Raw genomic sequence first — 18700 nt, 5'->3', positions numbered from 1 at the left:
CCGCTTTTCCTTTCGTGCCACAGCCCTCTCCCCGGGCTGTTTTAAGCCTTTTAAGGCAGGAATGGGTGACCACCCCTCTACAGCCACCGTGTCACACTGGGAGCTCCTGTTCAGCTGATTGTCCACCAAGACCCCCAGATCTTTTTTAGAGTTACTGCTTCCCAGGATAGAGTCCCCCAGCCTGTAAGTGTGGCCTGCATGCTTTGTTCCTAGGCATAGACATTTTCATTGAGCTGTATTCAAATGCGTGTTTTGTCCCTTCCTCAGCTGAAAGCAAAGGTTAGGGTTGGGGAGGGGCCGAGGTTCCTAGGCTGTCCCAACCTTCGTGACAGCGCCTGTGCTCTGCTGTCTGGAATGTGCTGCTTTGCTGAGCCTGGTGTTTGAGGGTTGCTGATGTGCTGGAATCCTGCTGTGTCATATATGCTGAGGAAGGCAAGGAGAGATAAGAGGGGAAGCCATGCTGACTCTGTTCCCCTGGAGGTACTTTGAACTCTGACTGGGGCCACAGTGAGACTTCCTCCAGCTTCCCAAAGGTTCCTGCTGGCTCCTCCTGCTGGAGAAGGCAAACAGGGAACAGCATGTCTGCTTGCTGCCTCAGAATGGTTCCGTTCCCCCTCCTCTGTCCAGTGGCCCAGGGCAATTTCACCGTGTGTCTTTCCTCATCTCCCACCATCTGTCTGCTCCCTGAATCTAGAAGCATCTGCATGGGTGGCGGGTATTGTAGGCCAGGGGAGGCTAAGTCTCCCCTAACCCAGGCTGTGGCCTCACCCATGCTCCACCCCGAGGCCCCTCCCCTGAAGCTAGCGGGGGCTCTTCCGGCCATGGGGGGGGGCCTTGGGGCTCTGGCAAGCGGCGCCTCAGGCGGAAGGGGCGAGGCTGGGGGCTTGCCTCCCCAAAGGGGAGGTTCACCCACCGCCCCTGAGCATCTAGTTGTCCCTCTGTCTCCCCAGTCTGGATTGCAGACCCGGCCCCCTACCTGATATTCTAGCTATTCTCCCTTTCACCATAAGCCAGGCTTTCCTGGGGCTTGTAACAGCAATGTGCACGACCTGGGGCTGAGGCTTGGCTTCAGGATCTGTAGTCTGAACGTATTTAACAAATTTGGCAGGAGCAACCTGTTCAGCTCTTTTTAATTTCTTGGAGATTTTTTGGGCTTTCAAAGATGGCTTTTTTCAATAAGTCTGGTGTCCTCCCCAGCTCTGCCGTTGCCCTGCAATCCTGACCGCAGCGCTCTCTGGGAGTCCAGGCCTGGCATCTGCACAGCTCTCCCAATGCACCATAGTCCTGATTTGCAGCACTGCCTGCTATTCCAGTGATGGATTCTGCCCCCAGTTGTGCCAGAGCATTGTATTCCCCTCGGTTCCAGTTTGGGGGTCCCCACATGGCTCTGCTGATGCACCCTAGACCTGATCTGCAGCATCACCCTTCAGTAACTCCCCCAGTGTACTTCAGTCCTGAAATGTGTCCTGTCCCACCCCACCCAGCTATGCCAGCCCTAGTCACCTCATCCAGCTCTGCCCATGCAGCACAGCCAACCCCAAATGTTCAGAAATCATAAGTCAGGTTCCCTCCCTGAGTCACAGGACTGGTGTAAAATTCATGAGATTTGTTTTTAAAAACAATACCCTTTGGCTTCATTTTCTTGCATTTAGTTTCTGAGCCTTTAGGAAAAAGAAAAGGAGTACTTGCGGCACCTTAGAAACTAACCAATTTATTTGAGCATAAGCTTTCATGAGCTACAGCTCACTTCATCGGATGCATACTGTGGAAAGTGTAGAAGATCTTTTTATACACACAAAGCATGAAAAAATACCTCCCCCCACCCCAATCTCCCGCTGGTAATAGCTTCTCTAAAGTGACCACTCTCCTTACAATGTGTATGATAATCAAGGTGGGCCATTTCCAGCACAAATCCAGGGTTTAACAAGAACGTCGGGGCGGGGGGGGGGTAGGAAAAAACAAGGGGCTAAGTCATTATGCAAGGTAACCTATTTCCCCTTGTTTTTTTCCTACCCCCCGCCCCCACCCCGACGTTCTTGTTAAACCCTGGATTTGTGCTGGAAATGGCCCACCTTGATTACCATACACATTGTAAGGAGAGTGGTCACTTTAGAGAAGCTATTACCAGCAGGAGAGTGGGGTGGGGGGAGGTATTTTTTCATGCTTTGTGTGTATAAAAAGATCTTCTATGCTTTCAACAGTATGCATCCGATGAAGTGAGCTCTAGCTCACGAAAGCTTATGCTCAAATAAATTGGTTAGTCTCTAAGGTGCCGCAAGTACTCCTTTTCTTTTTGTGAATACAGACTAACACGGCTGTTACTCTGAAACCTGAGCCTTTAGGGTTCATTCAGATTCGATTTTCAAGCTCTTCTCTTTGACCGTGGGGGTTAGAAACGTCCATTCTTTTTTAAATTAAAGCTCAGATTCTCACCTAAGCACAGGACTCCAGGAGCTGGGACTTTGAATAAGGCACCCAGTATCACCAGGCTCGTGGTAAATGTTGAAACGTGATTGAGAGTTGGCAACACGCCTCAAACCTGACCCACAGCCATTCTCCTCCACTTTCCCTCCCCCACCATTCAAGTCCTGGCACCCAAAACAGCTCTGCCAATGTCCATCAAACCTGACCTGCGGCCCCCATCTCCCACTAGAGCTCTGGGCTCCCCACACAGCTTTGCCAGTGCACTGTAGGCCTGCAGTTTTCCCCCCTCCGCCCCTTTGCTATTGCAGCCCCTAGCTCCTTTTGTCCAGCATCTGCCAGCGCATGCTGAATTGCATTGTGGTTTTGTGGTGGAGATGAATGTGAAGTGTGTGTGTTTGGTGGGGGGAGAGAAGTTGCTACATCCCCACACACATCCTCTTAAAGACAGGAAGCTGCACCCAGCTGATTCTGCATTCTCTATGTACAAGGCTGGTTCCAAAACAGGTCTGGTCCACACTAAACACTCTTGATGGTATGGCAATGCCGGTTCAAGTGTGATTTATGATTCTAACTGGCAGAAGCCCTAATGTGTAGGTAGGTTAAAAAAAATGCTTCTGCTGGTATTGCTTATTTCATTCACCAACCATAAGTAAGGCTCCGTGATTGTCACAGAGGTTGCAGAAGTCATGGAATCCGTGACTTTCAGCGACCTCTGTGACTTCTGCAGTGGCTCCTGTGGCTGATCACAGGGCCACCCAAGCAGCTGCCCTGGGAACAGCTCCTCGGGCGGCGCTGGGGACAACCACACCGGCTGCTGCTGGAATGGCTCTGCAGCCAGCTGCACCAGCCACTGCTCTGTCAGCCCTGGGCAGCGGGCCCCTGTAACTGCCCGAGCAGCACCTGATGTGACTTGTCCTAGGGACCGCCTGAGCAGCAGTCCCAGGGGGTAGTGGGAACAGCCACAGCTCAACGGCTCCCAGCAACAATCTTGGGGCGGCCAGAGCACTGGCTGGCCCCGGGGCTTCCCCCCCCTGCAGCGGTGGCCAGATCGGCAGCAGGCTTCCCGGGGCTCCCACCAAGGCAGCGGTGGGAGCGGCAGCACACCCTCCACAGTGCTCCCCCCTCACAGCGTCCCTCCCCCTCTAAGATTCAGTCAAGGTATTTATGGTATAAGTCATGGACAGGTCACGGCCTGTGACTTTTTATTTCTTGCCCGTGACCTGTCCATGACTTTTACTAAAAATACCGATGACTAAATCATACCCTTAAACATAAGGGTTACCAGAAATGGCACTTTGATGCTGGTATAAGCTGCAAACCTCTCCCTGCGTAGACATGTCCTTAGTGTTTACCTGTAAGGTGAAAGGAGGGGAGGGTGCAGGCAAGGTGTCAGATAAGTTGCAGAAGGAATCCAAGGTCAGTTGAAAAACAAAGAACAAAATAAGCAAAAATCAAGGAAACTAGAGAAGAACAATTTCCCACCAGAGTCTGATCCTGTGTTTTCTGAATGTGCTCCACAGCTGGGACTGAGGGTGGAGTGGAGTGGAGCAGAGCAGTCGTGGTGGCTGAATCAGCTGGTTGAAGAGACATTTTGAGTACAGAGCAGAAATGTCCTAAAACAAATTGATATAAGAGCAGGGGTCTCAAAGACGCGGCCCACGGGTTGCATGTGGCCCGCAGGGTTATTTTCTGCAGCCTGTCAGCTCCCCATGGCCCCCCGCCCCCCCAGCATTTACCTAGAGTGGCTCTGGCCCGGCGCGCACGGGGGGGCAGGGAAGGCTCCCTGCCTGCCTGCCCTGCCCCCGCACCGCTCCGGGAAGTGGCCGGAACCTGGGGGGGAGGGCACAGGGGTCTGTGCAGTGATCAGTGGACTAATATCTAATCTGGAACAGCTGGGGGTGTTCGCTTTACCCTAGCGAGTGCTGGGAGCTGGCTAAAGGGGAGGTTGTGTAGTGCCAGCTGTGGGGGGGAGATGTCTGACAAGCTCACAACCAATGGATGTGTCATTGGGGCCCAACATGGGATAGCAGGGGCTGCAGGTCTGCAGTGAGCTGCCCAAGCAGGGATATGGACTGGAGTAGCAGGGGGAGCTGTGGGTCAGGACTGAGGAGCATTGACGGGGCTGAGTGGGGCCCAAGACTAGAACTGAGAAGGGGCTGCAGTGCTGAAATGAGGTGCCACTGGCCCCTGGCACTTGCAAGATGCACTCTGGGTGAAATCCTGGGTGCCTAGCTTATTTCCCAGCATCCCTCACCATGCTGGCCAGGGGCCTAAGTGGTGTCATTGCATCAACTTCGGTGGAGTTAGGCTCACTTTGTCCCAGGAGGAATCTGGCCCTCTATATACTGTTTACAGATTTCTGCTGATGCTTTGTGTAACATCCTCCGGCCAAGGGGAGATTAAGTCTCCAGAGCTTCACACACATGATCTGCAACCTGGCTTTGGAATGGTTCCTCTTCTCATCTGCTTATTGGCCAGTGGAAAGCATCATTGTACTGGGACCAGGTCGGCCATGGGGAGTGAGAATGCTGTTGAGAATATCTCCACCTTTCCAATATCCTGCTGCAGATCTCTCTCTCTCTCTCTCTCGCACACACACTCTTGCACACACACAGCCGTCTGACAGCCAGCTCATTTGTAACTATTGTTAAATTGGGAAAATCAAGTGTTTCTGGCTGGTGTTGGGGTTTAAACCCTCTCTCCTGCGCTGCCTGGACAGGACATGTTTCTGTCCCGCCTCTTCTTTATCCAATGTGCTGTTCACAGCTTTCAGCACCTGCAACTGTGACATCCATGGATCATAGCCAGAATGGTACCAAGAGTCCTGGAGCTGCGAGGGCCTGACAAGCAACCCCAAAAGCCCGAGGTGAGGCAGGTCTGGTCCTTTCATGAAGCAGGACCCAGCCGACAGGCAGGGGAGATGTTAGATTGCTCTGTGGGGTACGTTTGCAAAAGCTGGCCTTGTGGGAACTAGTTCAGTGGTTCCCATGGTTCCTACTGACCAGGTATCAGTTCTTTAACTATTTATGTGCTGCCGAGTACTGCTCGAGAAATATCCTCCATCTAGTCCTGTTAATTTGTGATACTGAGGCGGTTGTATAACCCTCCCGGCTGGATATGCCATCATGGGTGGCACAGCAGGAGTTACAGGCGAGCACTAGGACTTGCAGTGTGTGTGAACAACTCTGGGTACACAGGTTCATGCTTCCTTGGAAATCCTTGGAGTGAGTTTTGGAAGGCCTGCTCTTGATGTGGTAGTTGCTAGATGGGGTTGCTGCGTCTATGGGTGGAGAGAGAGCTATGATTTGTGTCAGTGATCCATCAGTTTTATCCCACAAAGTTTAGTGCTTAAAACCCTGTGGGATGCTGGGGAGAATGGGCACTGTGAGGAGCTTAGCCTGCAGACAGCTGCGTTGCTTGGACCAGAGGTGAGAGTTGGTTCAAACTAATGGAAACCAGAGTCCAAGTTCTGCTCCTAGTTACATTTGTGTGGATCCAGAGTAACTCCATTTATTTTAGTGAAGTTACTCTGGAGTGATTCTTATGTGAGAAAAAGTAACATTTAACTCTAGATTTGTAATATTCTGCTGCGCCGTCTTATTAAGCTTTGGAACTCCTTGCAGCAGGCTCCTGGGAACCCTTTGGCCAGCGTGACCATTTCATTTTTCCTTTCTCAAGTATTGCCAGACCACCAGTGCTGTTTGCACGCTAGACATTTGGATCAAGCTCGTCTTTCTCTCTGGTTGAAGCCCTTCATGTTTCTTTTTCTTTCTTTTTACTTTCCCATCTCTCTTGGACACAGGCCCCACCTGCTGTCTGGGCTAGAATGAGCTCCACTGATGTTTACTACTGAGCTGGCCAGCAGGGATCACTGTGGAGCTTCCTCCTGAGAGCTGGGAGTGCCGCTTTCCCAGCACTCCTGGACCTTGCCTCCCCAAGGGCAGTGATGTTCAGCAATCCCAGCTCTCCAGCTTGGTGCTGGCTCTCCGACCAGCTCTGTTCACAGGAGAGGCATCAATAGCGTGGCCAGAAAGTGTATCTTGAGGCTGAGGGGTTCAGCAGAACACAGCAAGAGCCACCAACAGTCCCTGAGCACATAGGGGATCATCATGGATACACTAGGAAGTTCCAGATGGGCTCATCTCCCACAGAAGGGCGTGTTGCAGGGCCTCCAATGCTGTCCCTAACCCTGGTCTGTGCTTTGCCCTGATAGGCCGTCGTGTATCCATCAAACACTGTGACCGAGGACATCTACACCAACGGCTCAGCCATGCTGGGCAGCCCGGCTCACATGAACAGCCGGGAGGTGCGCAAGATCCGGCTGGTCCAGTTCGAGAAGGTCACCGAGGAGCCCATGGTGAGCTGGCAAGAGTTTGGTAACCCTTAAGGCCCCAGGGGTCAGGGTGAGTCCCACCAGTGCATTGGCATGCATAGTGGGAGTGACAATCCAGTCCAGCTCCCAGGTCTGTGGGTGGGGTAGGGACGATCTTGAATTTTGCAGACTTCAACCAGACTATTGCCTGTTCCACTGGGACAAAGGTGCTGCTTTGGCCAGTGCCCCACTAGGAGCCTGAGGGGAGCTGCACAGGGCATAGTGGGACTGGGAGGAAGCTGCATCGGCTGTTGATTTATTCTGCCAAGAGGAAATTAACCTCGCTGGAATTGAGCCAGGAGAGGACTCTGAGAAGTGAGACAGACCATCTTGGATACCGGCCAGGCAAGGCCTTTACCTGGAGAAGTGGGTGTCTACCCTAGATATGTAATAGTCACAGATTTTCCTGTTTTCCAGGGAATCACACTGAAATTGAATGAGAAGCAGAGCTGCATGGTGGCCAGGATTCTCCATGGAGGCATGATACATAGACAAGGTAACAGCAAATGGCAGGAATATGAAGTCATCTTTGACTGAGACCTAGACACACAAGGCTTCTGTTTAGTCAGAGATTTTAGCCCTTTCCTTCCACCCTGGTGCTGGGTAGGGCCTGTTAGTTTCATCTTTGGAACTGGGCAATTTCAGTGCAAAGGGATTAAACAGTTCCATGGTGCCGGTGAATTTTCCCTTTGATTTATATCATCGGTGCCCTTCCTGTACCTCTTGTATCCCCTCCATCTGCTCTTTACATGTGGCTGCTGCATTAACGCCCTGGAGGTTTCAGGAAGTTCTCTGCTGGGAAAAGTGGGAGGGGAGATGGGGCAGGAGCAGTCACTAAGCTCATGCCTGCAAACAGAACCAGAAATCATTTGTGTTCATCTCACTGGATTCTTTGCCACTCCATGTGGATCAGATCCTACAAATTTTGAAGGACATTTTTTTCCATTGCTAAAATGCACAAACAAGGCAGAATTTCTGTGCCAATGACCTGCAAACAAAAAGAAAAGGAGTACTTGTGGCACCTTAGAGACTAACCAATTTATTTGAGCATGAGCTTTCGTGAGCTACAGCTCAAGACTAACACGGCTGTTACTCTGAAACAAAAAGAAGTTGCCAAAGTAAATGAACTTGCACCATTTCCTTTTTTTTTTTTTTTCCTGGCACCTGCAGATGGTGTGGTGGCTACATGCAAAATAGATGTCCTGTACGTACAAAAGGAGTGCCCTTCAATGGCCTTGGGTCCAGTTAGAGGGCTTTATAGGTCCATGTTGAAAACAAGAGCCTGATCCTGATCTAGCACCAGAATAAGTTAAGACCAACTCCAGTGATGTCACTGGAGTGTTGGCTTATCCCTGTGTATCTGAGATCAGAATCCAGCCTTCGTTACCTGTACAGACATCTAAAACGAGTATCGGGGGTAGCTGGGTTAATCTGTATCCCCAAAACAACAGGGAGTCCGGTGGCACCTTAAAAACTAACAGATTTATTTGGGCATAAGCTTTCGTGAGTAAAAAACCCACCACTTCTGCATCTGAAGAAGTGGGTTTTGTACCCACAAAAACTTATGCCCAAATAAATCTGTTAGTCTTTAAGGTGCCACTGGACTCCCTGTTATCTAAAAAGAGAGCACTTAAGGTAGAGAATGTTTATATACTTGGTTCTGCAATGAGGTTACCATTCAGCTTTACATTACATATTGGCTAACATTGTGGATACCACTAAAATAGAATGCTTTTACTGCAAGCTAAACTACAGAATGCAAGATCAAAGGCTAGTATTAATGGCTTTAGTTTTTGATCAATTTTTAAAAAATATAACAGAAAGGAGTGTGCATGGAGGGAGCGAAGCTGTGTTCCCCTCATGTATGTATTTCACATGTATGTGCACTGATACACACCATGTCTCCCTGGTAGAATCATGCTAAATGAGCCAATCTGGATGTAAAATGGCAGGAGATGGTTGCATGCTGCAAAGCAACTATGCCTATGCATTGTGAATGCAAAAGCCATTTGGTCTGAGATTCGCAAACAGGCTTGCGATCCAGAATTTTTTGGGGGTTGTATTTTGCCTGCTTGTGCATTTCATGGGTTCGTTTCTCCTGTCACCGGCAGGCTCCCTTCATGTGGGTGATGAGATCATAGAAATCAATGGGCAAAGTGTGAGCAACCACTCGGTCGACCAGCTGCAGAAGATGCTGGTAGGTATTTTGGGAGGCTGCTCCTGAGAAATGACCCATTTGGCCACATAACACACATGTTGCCTGATTTGATTGTATTCATTCTTAATATGCAAATCACGACAGATCTTGCAACACCTCCTGCACTACGAGGAACTATTGTTGTTCCCCTTTCTACTGGAGCCTCATCAAAGGCCAGGTCACTTCTCAAGTGCAGGCCATCTCCGCTCAGAGCACTGGACGGGGCTGTGCATGCAGAGCCCATGGTGGGGCTTGGGTTGCTCGGTTGTCTTTTTAATTTAAAATTGCCCCCATGCAGTCAAACCAGAATCCCCCCTCTGCCATGGGAGCTAGGGGGATGGTGCTCAGTCAGGCTCTGATTTCCAGCTGCTAGGGCCACAATTGTCCTCTTGCACCATTCAGTAGATGGTCACCTAGCTTCAGAGAAGGACCTCTCTCAGGGTACCCTGAGCACTCACTTTGTCCATGGTTAAAACTCTAGCCTGTCAGACCTGTTAGAGGTGCTAAGGAGTCACTCATCCCCTTCCTGGAAGGAGCAGGAAAGGGCTGTCTGGAGTTTGTGGATTATTCGAACACCACCAGTCTCAGCCTCTGATCCACAGAAGCTCCCATCCCTCTCCCTGCTTTCCTGAACTGGTTCATAAGGCAATGGCAATACGGAGGGTGGGCAGGTCTCAAGGGTTGGGAGAAGAATTAGTTCAAATTGCCCTCCTCTCCCCAGGCTGGTCTGTCAGTGCCCCATAGCCCCGAACCCTCTCTGTGGCTGGAGAGATGGGGTGAATTTAATTCTCTCTCCTAGTTCATTCTGGTGACCCTTTTAAAGCTACAAGAGGATCAAAACCCCGCTCTGTGTGGCCACCTAGATGCAGCTCTAGGCCCGAGTTAGTTAAGTTAGCCACTGTGGCTTCAACAGTGCAAAAGCCTTTAGCCACAGTGATTCTGGCTCTGGTGAGCTCCCATCAGCTCTTCGCTCCCCTGTTGCTTATTGCCACCATGGCTCCAGATTCCCAGCTCTCTGTAGGTTTCCCGGCACCAGTGGGGAGTGCCTGTGCACCCGGAGGTTAATGATACACTGGGGGCCTTGAGCTGGTTTCTGGGTTGATCTAGAAGCCACATTCTCCAACTCTTCTCTCTTCCCCTTCCTTCTATCCACTAGAGAGAAGCCAAGGGGACGGTCTCAATAAAAGTCATCCCCAACCAGCAAAGCCGCCTCCCTGCTCTACAGGTAGGTGCAGCTGTGTTCTCTCAGTGGCCCTGCAGACCAGATGTCTTTGAGCTGGTGAAAAGTCACCGGGGTGTCACGGGGTTGGGGTGCGGGTTCAGTGGGCTGAACTGCTCTACTACACTGATGTAAACCCCACACAGGTAAATAGAGGTGTTCTGCATTTACATGGGGGAAAGGAGAGCAGCATTTACCCAGTCTGAGGGTCTGTCTGCCCTGCAAAGTGAAGATGTGATGGTAGCACAGGTGGGCATACCTGTGCCAGCTTAAATCTAGCTAGCGCGGGTAACATTAGCCATGTAGACGTGGTCACACAGGCTGCAGCCCCACACCCTGAGGACAAGATGGTCAGGGAGCCTGGTTTGTACTCTGGCTGCTAGCCCACTCTGAGCCTGTGTCACCGTGGCTACGCGATCATTGTTACCCATGGCTGCTACATTAAAGCCAACCCGTGCTACAATCACACCTTGTCTTGCAGTGTAGACAGACTCTGTATAACACTGCACAGCATGACCCCTCTCTGTGCCTCAGTTTCCCCATCTCTAAAAAGGGGACAGCAATATTTACTTCCTGTGTTAAGCGGTTTGAAAGGGAGCTCGGTAGGTACCAAGGGCTGGACTCCACTCTCAATTCCATGGATGCGATTCCCATTGGCCTCAGGGGTGGTGGGGCTAGACTGCAAAGACCCTTTGCAGACATGGGCTCCTGAGCCTGCAGCATCCAGTCTGCTCTTTGGCTGGAGGAGAGAGTGACAGACTCTGCCCTGTGTTGTAATGCCTTAGCCTCCTTGGTGAAATGCTGTCACTCTGCAGTCAGGCTGGGTCGCAGCATTTCTGCCACCACGGGGGTGCTGATGTGATAGTCGGAAGGAAACGGGGGTGGCGGGAAAGCAGAGCAGAACACCCCAGCTCTTGGCTATGCAACCACACTGCCATTGCCATATCAACAGAAGTGCATGTTTTTATGAGGCTCCTGTGCTCAGCACAGGGATTCAGAAGCCAGGGCTGGTCCATTCATCTCGCTCATTTGGCTTCTGGAGATGAATGAGGCCAGAGGGAAGAGGGGGCTGGCTAGGATTGATGGGTCCCAACTCATTCCAAGAGGATACAGTTTCCTCCCTTCTTATAGCTACTTGAGCTTTTCTTGTGGCTTAATCTAGGAGCAACTCACTGCCCCCCAATATCTCTAGGGCATGAAACCTGTCACAGATGGCACCAATCATACATGTGTGATACCAGCTATACAGGCTAACAGAATCTATCTAGTTACAGATGGCAAAAGTGTATCTCTTCCATGCAAAGAGTCTAAACTAATTCATCCCAGCAGAGTGCTAGTTATTCCACACAAAAACTGCTTTTCGAGGTGGCGATTGTGTCTCCAGTGATTCGATCTCTTTCACATCCCATACGTTTAAATTGCAGGAGTTAACATAACATTTTCCCTCTCTCTGATCTCAAGTTAGTTCAGTAAAACTAGCAACATGAAACACCCTGATCTGACTCTATGCCACCATTTGCACAGAGCCAAATATTCTGCTCAGGCAGATTCTCCTTAAAAAGGATGATTGGGTGAAGTTAATTTAAAAAAATAACATATGTGGCCCTGGAGCCATTCTGCCCCCCTTTTCTGTATTTCATCTTTATTCTTCCTTTATCACATATCTCCCATTGGAGTTGGTTTCTCTAAGCAATGAGGTGAAAGACGAATATCTCCTCCTCCCCATCTCTCCCCTTCATCTCTGTTGCTACCAGGATGAGCTCTGATCTCTGCTTATTTATTAAGCTCTGTCCTCTTTTCCCCTCTCTAGTTAGAGACTTACCCTAGCTGACGCTGTGGAAACCAGCTGTAGTGCCACTGACTTAATAACAGACATGTGCAGGCACCTCTGCTGAGAGGGGACACCAGGGCAGTGTCTTGCACGTGCTAACCGGTGTCAAGGACCCAAACCCTCCTCACTGAGGCATTGTTCCCCAGAAGACTGAAATTTTCTTCCCTCTGTGTGAGGTTGAAAGCGTGGCTCTTTCACCAACAAGTTACTCAAATAAAAGATATTCCCTCCTCCCCCCCCCCTTTGTCTCTCTCATTTCTCCCTTATATCATTTTGGCTAGGTTCTGGAGCAGTCTATGCCAATAAACGGCCATGCACACATGCTCTTGCTGCCTTTCCTTGTGACATTTCAGTGCTAGGAAGCCTAATGACTTCAATTTTGCCTGCCCATTGTGATCAATCTCTCTGTCCTTCACGGTTGCTATCACTTCACAGATAGGGTTACAAAGTGTGAAGCAAATCCCATCACTTTTTCTGGAGCTAAACCATCCCTTCCCAGCCCCTGCCCAAGCTCCTCCCCCACATCTTGTAAACAGCCAACCCCAAGCAGAGCAATTAGTTTGCACCAATTAGACTGCTGTTTAGAGATTGCGAGGGTGGTTCCATTCTGAACTAAACCACCATGAATGATCTGAATGGGAGGATAAGAGCAAACAGGTCCCACCTGTTGTAACCTCATAACCAGAGCTAGAGGCAAGCTCTGAAATTCAGACTTGGCCTAGATTTCAAACTCCACCACTGGGATTTGGGTTACACCTCTGGGGGAGACAGGACCAACATGCAGTTCAAATCTGGATTTCACTTCCTAGATTCCAAGGACAGAAGAGACTATGTGATCGTCTACTCTGACCTCCTGCATAATGCAGGCCAGAGAACTGCCCCAAAACAATTCCTGTTTGAACAAGGGCCCTGATAATGTTTGAGGTGTTTAGATCCAGTGCTCTGATTTAGGCCCACTTTGCAATTCGGTTATTTCAAAAGCAGAATTAAATATCTCTCCACACACACCCCATCCCCTCATCTTTGGACAACTGGGAGTTCTGAGAGCTGGGAGGTTCAGCCCCATGTGACATTCCCCATGGTACAATCTGGACTGCTGAAATGCTGTGTCCCCGTAACTTTTTAGCCTGAGTTGCCTTTTACACAGTCACTCCTCACCTGCTCATGCATAGCCACTGGCATGTAAAATCACTCCCAGATGTATATCTGACTGCTCTCCTACCATCCATGAATAAATACAGGGTGATACTGCATATCTCCCCAGAACTGTGCATTTTATGCTGCTTGGTAGACCCCCGGATAGTATAAGCTCATAGATAGTCTGACATTCTAACAAAGGGTAATATTTATGCACCAGCCTTTGTTATCCCAAGTAGAGGTTTCCCAAACACTTCAAACACACTGGCTTAGATAAAAAAATTAAATATGTTTATTTAACTAGAGAAATATTTTAAGTGATTATAAGTGATAAGGGATAAAAGTTAGAATTGGTTACAAAAGAAATAAAAAGTTAAAATTAAGCTAATTTCCCTAAACTTTACCAAGGTAAATAAGATTAGAGGCAAATATCATTCTCATTGTGCCAGATGCTGCAAGTAATTCTCAGTTCACAGACTTGATTTCCTTTCAGCCTGGGACCGCTTCCCTTAATTCAGTGTTCTTCAGGTATCCATTGTTGTTATGAGCAGAGAGATGTAAGGTGACAAGGAAAGGTAATTTGTGTGTTGTTTGGTCTCCTATCCTCCAAAGTACTTGCAACCCCTCTCAGCTTGGTATCATCTGCAAACTTTTTCCCCTTCTTTGAGGATTGCCCCCAGCTGGGAGTCAGGCGACAATCTGTTTACGCGGGACCTCCAATTGTTTTCCAGTGCTAATATGTAAAGTTCTTGCTTATACCTTCCTTCCTGCCAAAGGATGGCTGCTTATCTAGGTGACAGTCCCTGATGGTTCATTTGATTATGATGATACTTCAGTGTGTCTTTCTCTCTCAGAAACTAGTTTGTAGGCATTACCCAGAACTACAACATATTTCAGTAATAATCCACAGAGCAAAATCTCATAATTTGACATGCAGTGATGTTACACATATTTCAAAGAGATGATAATATTCAGCAGATTGAGTTTTCAAACAAGGTATACTTTGTACAAAATATTTTATAGCCATATAAAAGTAGTGAACATAGGGTACAGGGTGTCACAACCTGCTGAGCTCTTATATTAACAAGAGATTGGCCAATGTCACTGGTATTTCACAGGCTCTTCTCAGGTTGGTCCATCCAAATTTTGACAAATGGAAGGGGCTGTACTAGCGAATCTGGAGTCTGGGAGCCTCACTTGCAGGGGCAGTTGGACCCTTTATGGTCTTTAATGCTGAGATGTGGCTCACAGAGTCTTCAAGTCCCAGCATGCAATACTCCATCTTGATCCCCAGCACTCTGGCCTTCTGGCAACAAAGGGATACTGTGTACTACGTGCTGGGACCTGTTATCTCACAGGCCACAGCTCCATAGTAAAAGTGAGGACAGTCATGGACAGTACTTTGCCAACCCCTATTTTAATATGTTGCAAAGAAAGTCTGGTTTATCCTGCTCAGGAAGAAAGATCTCCAAGGCCCTGCTCGTCAAGAGCTCTGATCTGGCAGGGTCTAAAGATGGGACAAAAAAGAATATTTTACTCCAGACATCATGTGGGAGTAGCTTCTTTTCCAAGCATGAATTGCACTGTTCTCTGCTTCCACATCAGAGAATCGTAGAAGTGTAGGACTGGAAGGGACCTCATAGGTCTAGTCCAGTCTCCTGCACTCAAGGCAGGACTTCGTAATAACTAGGTCATCCCTGACAGGTGTATCTGTTCTTAAAAAGCTCCAGTGATGGAGTTTCCACAACCTCCCTAGGCAATTTGTTCCAGTGCTTAACTATCCTGACAGTTAGGAAGTTTTCCTAATGTCCAACCTAAACCTTCCTTGCTACAATTTAAGCCCTTTGCTGCTTCTCCTGTCCTTGCTGGATAAGGAGAACAATTTATCACCCTCCTCCTTATAACAACCTTTTATGTACTTGAAACTGTTATCATGTCTCCCCTCAGTCTTGTCTTCTCCAGAATAAACAAATCCTTTTTTTTTCCCCCCAGTCTTCCCTCAGAGGTCGTGTTTTCTAAACCTTTAATCATTTTTGTTGCTCTTCTCTGGACTATATCCAATTTGTCCACATCTTTCCTGAAATGTGGTGCCCAGAGATGGACACATTACTCCAGCTGAGGCCTAATCAGCACGGAGTAGAGCAGAAGAATTACTTCTCGCGACTTGCTTACAACTCTCCTGCTGATACATCATAGAATGATGTTCACATTTTTTGCAACAGTGTAACACTTTGACTCATATTTAGCTTGTGATCCACTATGACCCCTAGGTCCCTTTCCTCAGTACTCCTTTATAGGCAGTCATTTCCCATTTTGTATGTGTGCAGCTGATTGTGCCTTCCTAAATGGAGTACTTTGCATTTGTCCTTATTGAATTTCATTCCGTTTCTTTCAAAATGCTTCTCCAATTTGTCCAAATAATTTTGAATTTTAATCCTATCCTCCAAAGTACTTGCAACCCTTCCCAGCTTGGTATCATCCGCAAACTTTCTAAGTGTCATGGCTTTGCACTTCCAGGGCAAATAACTTGCAGCAATAACAGCTGAGTGAACTCCACACTTATGTGGAATGGAGGTAAATTTCATCTCAAACAAGCGTCCTCCCTTGGACAGTAGAGATCTCCTACTCATGGCTTTGCTGCTCAGAGATGATCATCTCTACATGCAAGCTGTAATTTATGGGGTATGCTATCACACACTTCAGGTTTTCCATGGGTTGTAGATTTAGCTACCACCACCCTTCAGCACGGTGATCAAATGTTTGGTGCCTGCAAAGCTGTCCCTCAACTGCAAAATCCCAGCTGTGCTCAGCTTCCTCTCTCAGCCAGAAAGCCCCCATGGGTGGAGCTTACCAATGATATTGCTAAAGATGTACTTCCTCATCTGCAGTTGCTCTGGGCTCTGCAATGCTCACAGAACAGACATGCCACAGGAGAGATGCAGGGAGCTGGTATGGACAACGGTATAGGACTGTACTCGCAGATTGAGCCCTTTCTATCTGTAAAGGTCCCCAGTGTTGAGCCCTCTGGGTTGCCCTGCCTGCTAAAGCCGATGTGATGGGTTTGCAAAGCTTAGGTGTGAGTTTCCTAGAGGTGGCCAGGGAGCAGCTGGAGAAGTTTACTCAGCAAAGGTAAAATCCTAGGCAAACCGCTGCTCCTGGCGAGGTGTGGACACAAAAACCCAGCCTCTGAGACCTGCTGCCTTGGGCAGAAGATGGGAGAAGATATCTGGTCATGAGGGATCAGGTCATCCCCTTCTCTGGAAACTTTTCCACTCCAGCCCCCACTCCCCAAATCAATGCTCATGCAGAGACCTTTGTGCTCAAAGACGTTCCCTGTCTGTTCTGTGGCTTCTGGCACCTGACTCCTAAGCCAGTTCCCCTGTCCCCTTGGTTCAGATAGCTGAGTCAGTGCCTGCTAGAGAGCTCTGTATGTTTGGTATATAGAGGAATTCCCCTGGTCCTGCCTGTTGTTGGCTTACTGCACTTTATCTGGCTGGCTCCAGGCCAAGTAACCCTGTCTAGGCCCTGCTCTCAGTGTCTTGCATTTAGGTTTTGGACTAGCTCTGATTGATAGTGAGAGTCTTTGCGTTGGGAGAGGGGAAATAGCGTGTGTGGAGGGACTGACCAGTGGCAGGGTGAGAACCTGAGACAACTAGACCACAAGGTCCTGATCTGCTCCAGCTCGTCCCGTATTGGAGGGACTAGAAATGGGAAGGAGAATTGGTCCTGTTTTGAAGCAATGGCTGTAGCAGTTAATGTTCAGTTCAAGACTCTGTCTTCCCTCTGCCCCGCTCATCCCACCTTTAACTACCTGTTCACCACAGTTCACCCCCAGGAGATGGTTTCTTTCCCCATTTGTGCCCCGACCTCTGGCAGCGCTTGCCTCACACTTGCTGTCTGGATTCTTAGCTTTCCCCAAGGATGATGCCATTCCTCCTTCCCCAGGAGATTCCCAGAGTCAGAGGACACGCAGTTTGCTAGGATGGCCGGGGAAGGCATGGAGTTAGATTTTGGGTGGATCTTCAGGTAGAATTAAAGCCCCTCAGACTGACTGTTGGGTTGGCCAGTGCGATTGGGGAAGTGTGTACGTAATCTAATGATTGGCATTTCTAAATGCCTGGGCCCCTTCATCTCTAGGTTGTGGCATCTCTTCTAGCTCATCAGGTCTGCAGATAAGACCTGAAAAGGGGGTCATGGACAGGGGAGACAAGATGGGGATGTGCCCTACACTTGCAGCTTAGGTTTGGGGCAGTTAATCTCTTATCCCATCTTGTATGGTCACTGCTGGGGGACGTCGCAGGAGCTGCGTAGCAGAAATGGCAGAGCCAAAAACACATGGCATTGACTGACTGACCTTTGGCTTCTTCTCCAGATGTTCATGAGGGCCCAGTTTGACTATGACCCCAAGATGGACAGCCTGATCCCCTGCAAGGAGGCAGGGCTGAAGTTCAAGACAGGGGACATCATCCAGATCATCAACAAGGATGACAGCAACTGGTGGCAGGGCCGGGTAGAAGGGTCCTCCACGGAGTCAGCAGGGCTAATCCCCTCCCCTGAACTACAAGAATGGTACGTTCCAGAGTTGCTGGTGAAAGCAGCTCGGGGGGCCGGGGGACTCCAGGCTCTGTGCACAGCTCCAAGTGCTGCATCTCCAGTATGGGAGCTGCCCAGGGGCTCGTGGCTCAGAATCCCTGCCTTGCATCCATGTGGAATATGCTTCAGAGATGAAACTGGTGTAGGTGCTGCTCCTTGGAGAAGCTGGGCCCAGCTGCTCAGTGCAGAGAGCTAGGTAGACTGTGTCTTTTGGGATGGGCTGTTGGCACCCTCTGACCTTGGCCACAGTGACCCATGGGTCTAGCCAGGTGCTACCCTGATCACCTTGGTGTGGACACTAGATCTGGCAAGGAGATACTCTCTGACCCCTTTGGTGTGAGCCCTGACTATCCTTTCCTTACTCTTGTGCATTGAGGAAATCCTGATGCTTCTGGGGGTCACTAGGTTTGGACCAAAACCTAACCTTACCTGATCTGACTCCCTCCGTCGCTCGTGTGTTTTCCCCCTTATAGGCGTGTGGCTAGTATAACCCAGTCCAGTCAGAGTGAAGCCCAGAGCTGCAGCCCCTTTGGGAAAAAGAAGAAGTGCAAAGACAAATACCTGGCCAAGCACAGCTCAAGTAAGCAGCCCCTTTCCTTGTCACAAGCCCCTGTTCGTTGCTGCTCAGGATCAGCCCTGGCAGCTGTCGCTGCAATGCACCTTCCCATCGGGCAGCAGGACAGGGGTGCTCGCAGGACTCTGGTGCTTAGAACAAGCACTGGACTCTGTGAGGTTGTTTCACTGGTTGGACAGCATACGCAGGATGCCGCAGCCTGGTGACGGGGCTGTGATCCACATGTCCTCTGCAACAGGCTCCCTGGTCATGTGAAAACTGCCTTTCCTGTGGTCTCTTAAATTCCCCCTCCTAGGAACAATGCAGTCAGAGCTGCACAGCATGGCGGTGTGCTCTCTGGTAGCTGTCTCCTT

At 49.4% G+C, this 18700-nt stretch overlaps 1 protein-coding gene across 2 annotated transcripts in view; it reads left to right on the top strand.

Annotated features, from left to right (window-relative positions):
* MPP1 (MAGUK p55 scaffold protein 1) overlaps positions 1 to 18700 on the top strand; it is a 55862-nt gene that overhangs the window by 15667 nt on the left and 21495 nt on the right. Inside the window, exons 1-7 of one of the 2 annotated variants that reach the window (XM_048863633.2) lie at positions 63 to 183; positions 6638 to 6781; positions 7214 to 7292; positions 8908 to 8993; positions 10150 to 10218; positions 17553 to 17749; positions 18247 to 18353. In XM_048863633.2, the coding sequence (XP_048719590.1) occupies positions 6695 to 6781; positions 7214 to 7292; positions 8908 to 8993; positions 10150 to 10218; positions 17553 to 17749; positions 18247 to 18353 (625 nt within the window). In that variant the 5' untranslated portion in view covers positions 63 to 183; positions 6638 to 6694. Of the gene's footprint in view, positions 1 to 62; positions 184 to 6637; positions 6782 to 7213; positions 7293 to 8907; positions 8994 to 10149; positions 10219 to 17552; positions 17750 to 18246; positions 18354 to 18700 lie in introns of those variants that run through there. The other variant, XM_048863631.2, reaches the window with a different exon arrangement.

This window comes from Caretta caretta, chromosome 9 (assembly GCF_965140235.1).
Source record: "Caretta caretta isolate rCarCar2 chromosome 9, rCarCar1.hap1, whole genome shotgun sequence".
In the NCBI taxonomy this organism is placed as follows: Eukaryota; Metazoa; Chordata; order Testudines; family Cheloniidae; genus Caretta; species Caretta caretta.
This window is presented reverse-complemented; position numbering and strand designations above follow the sequence as displayed.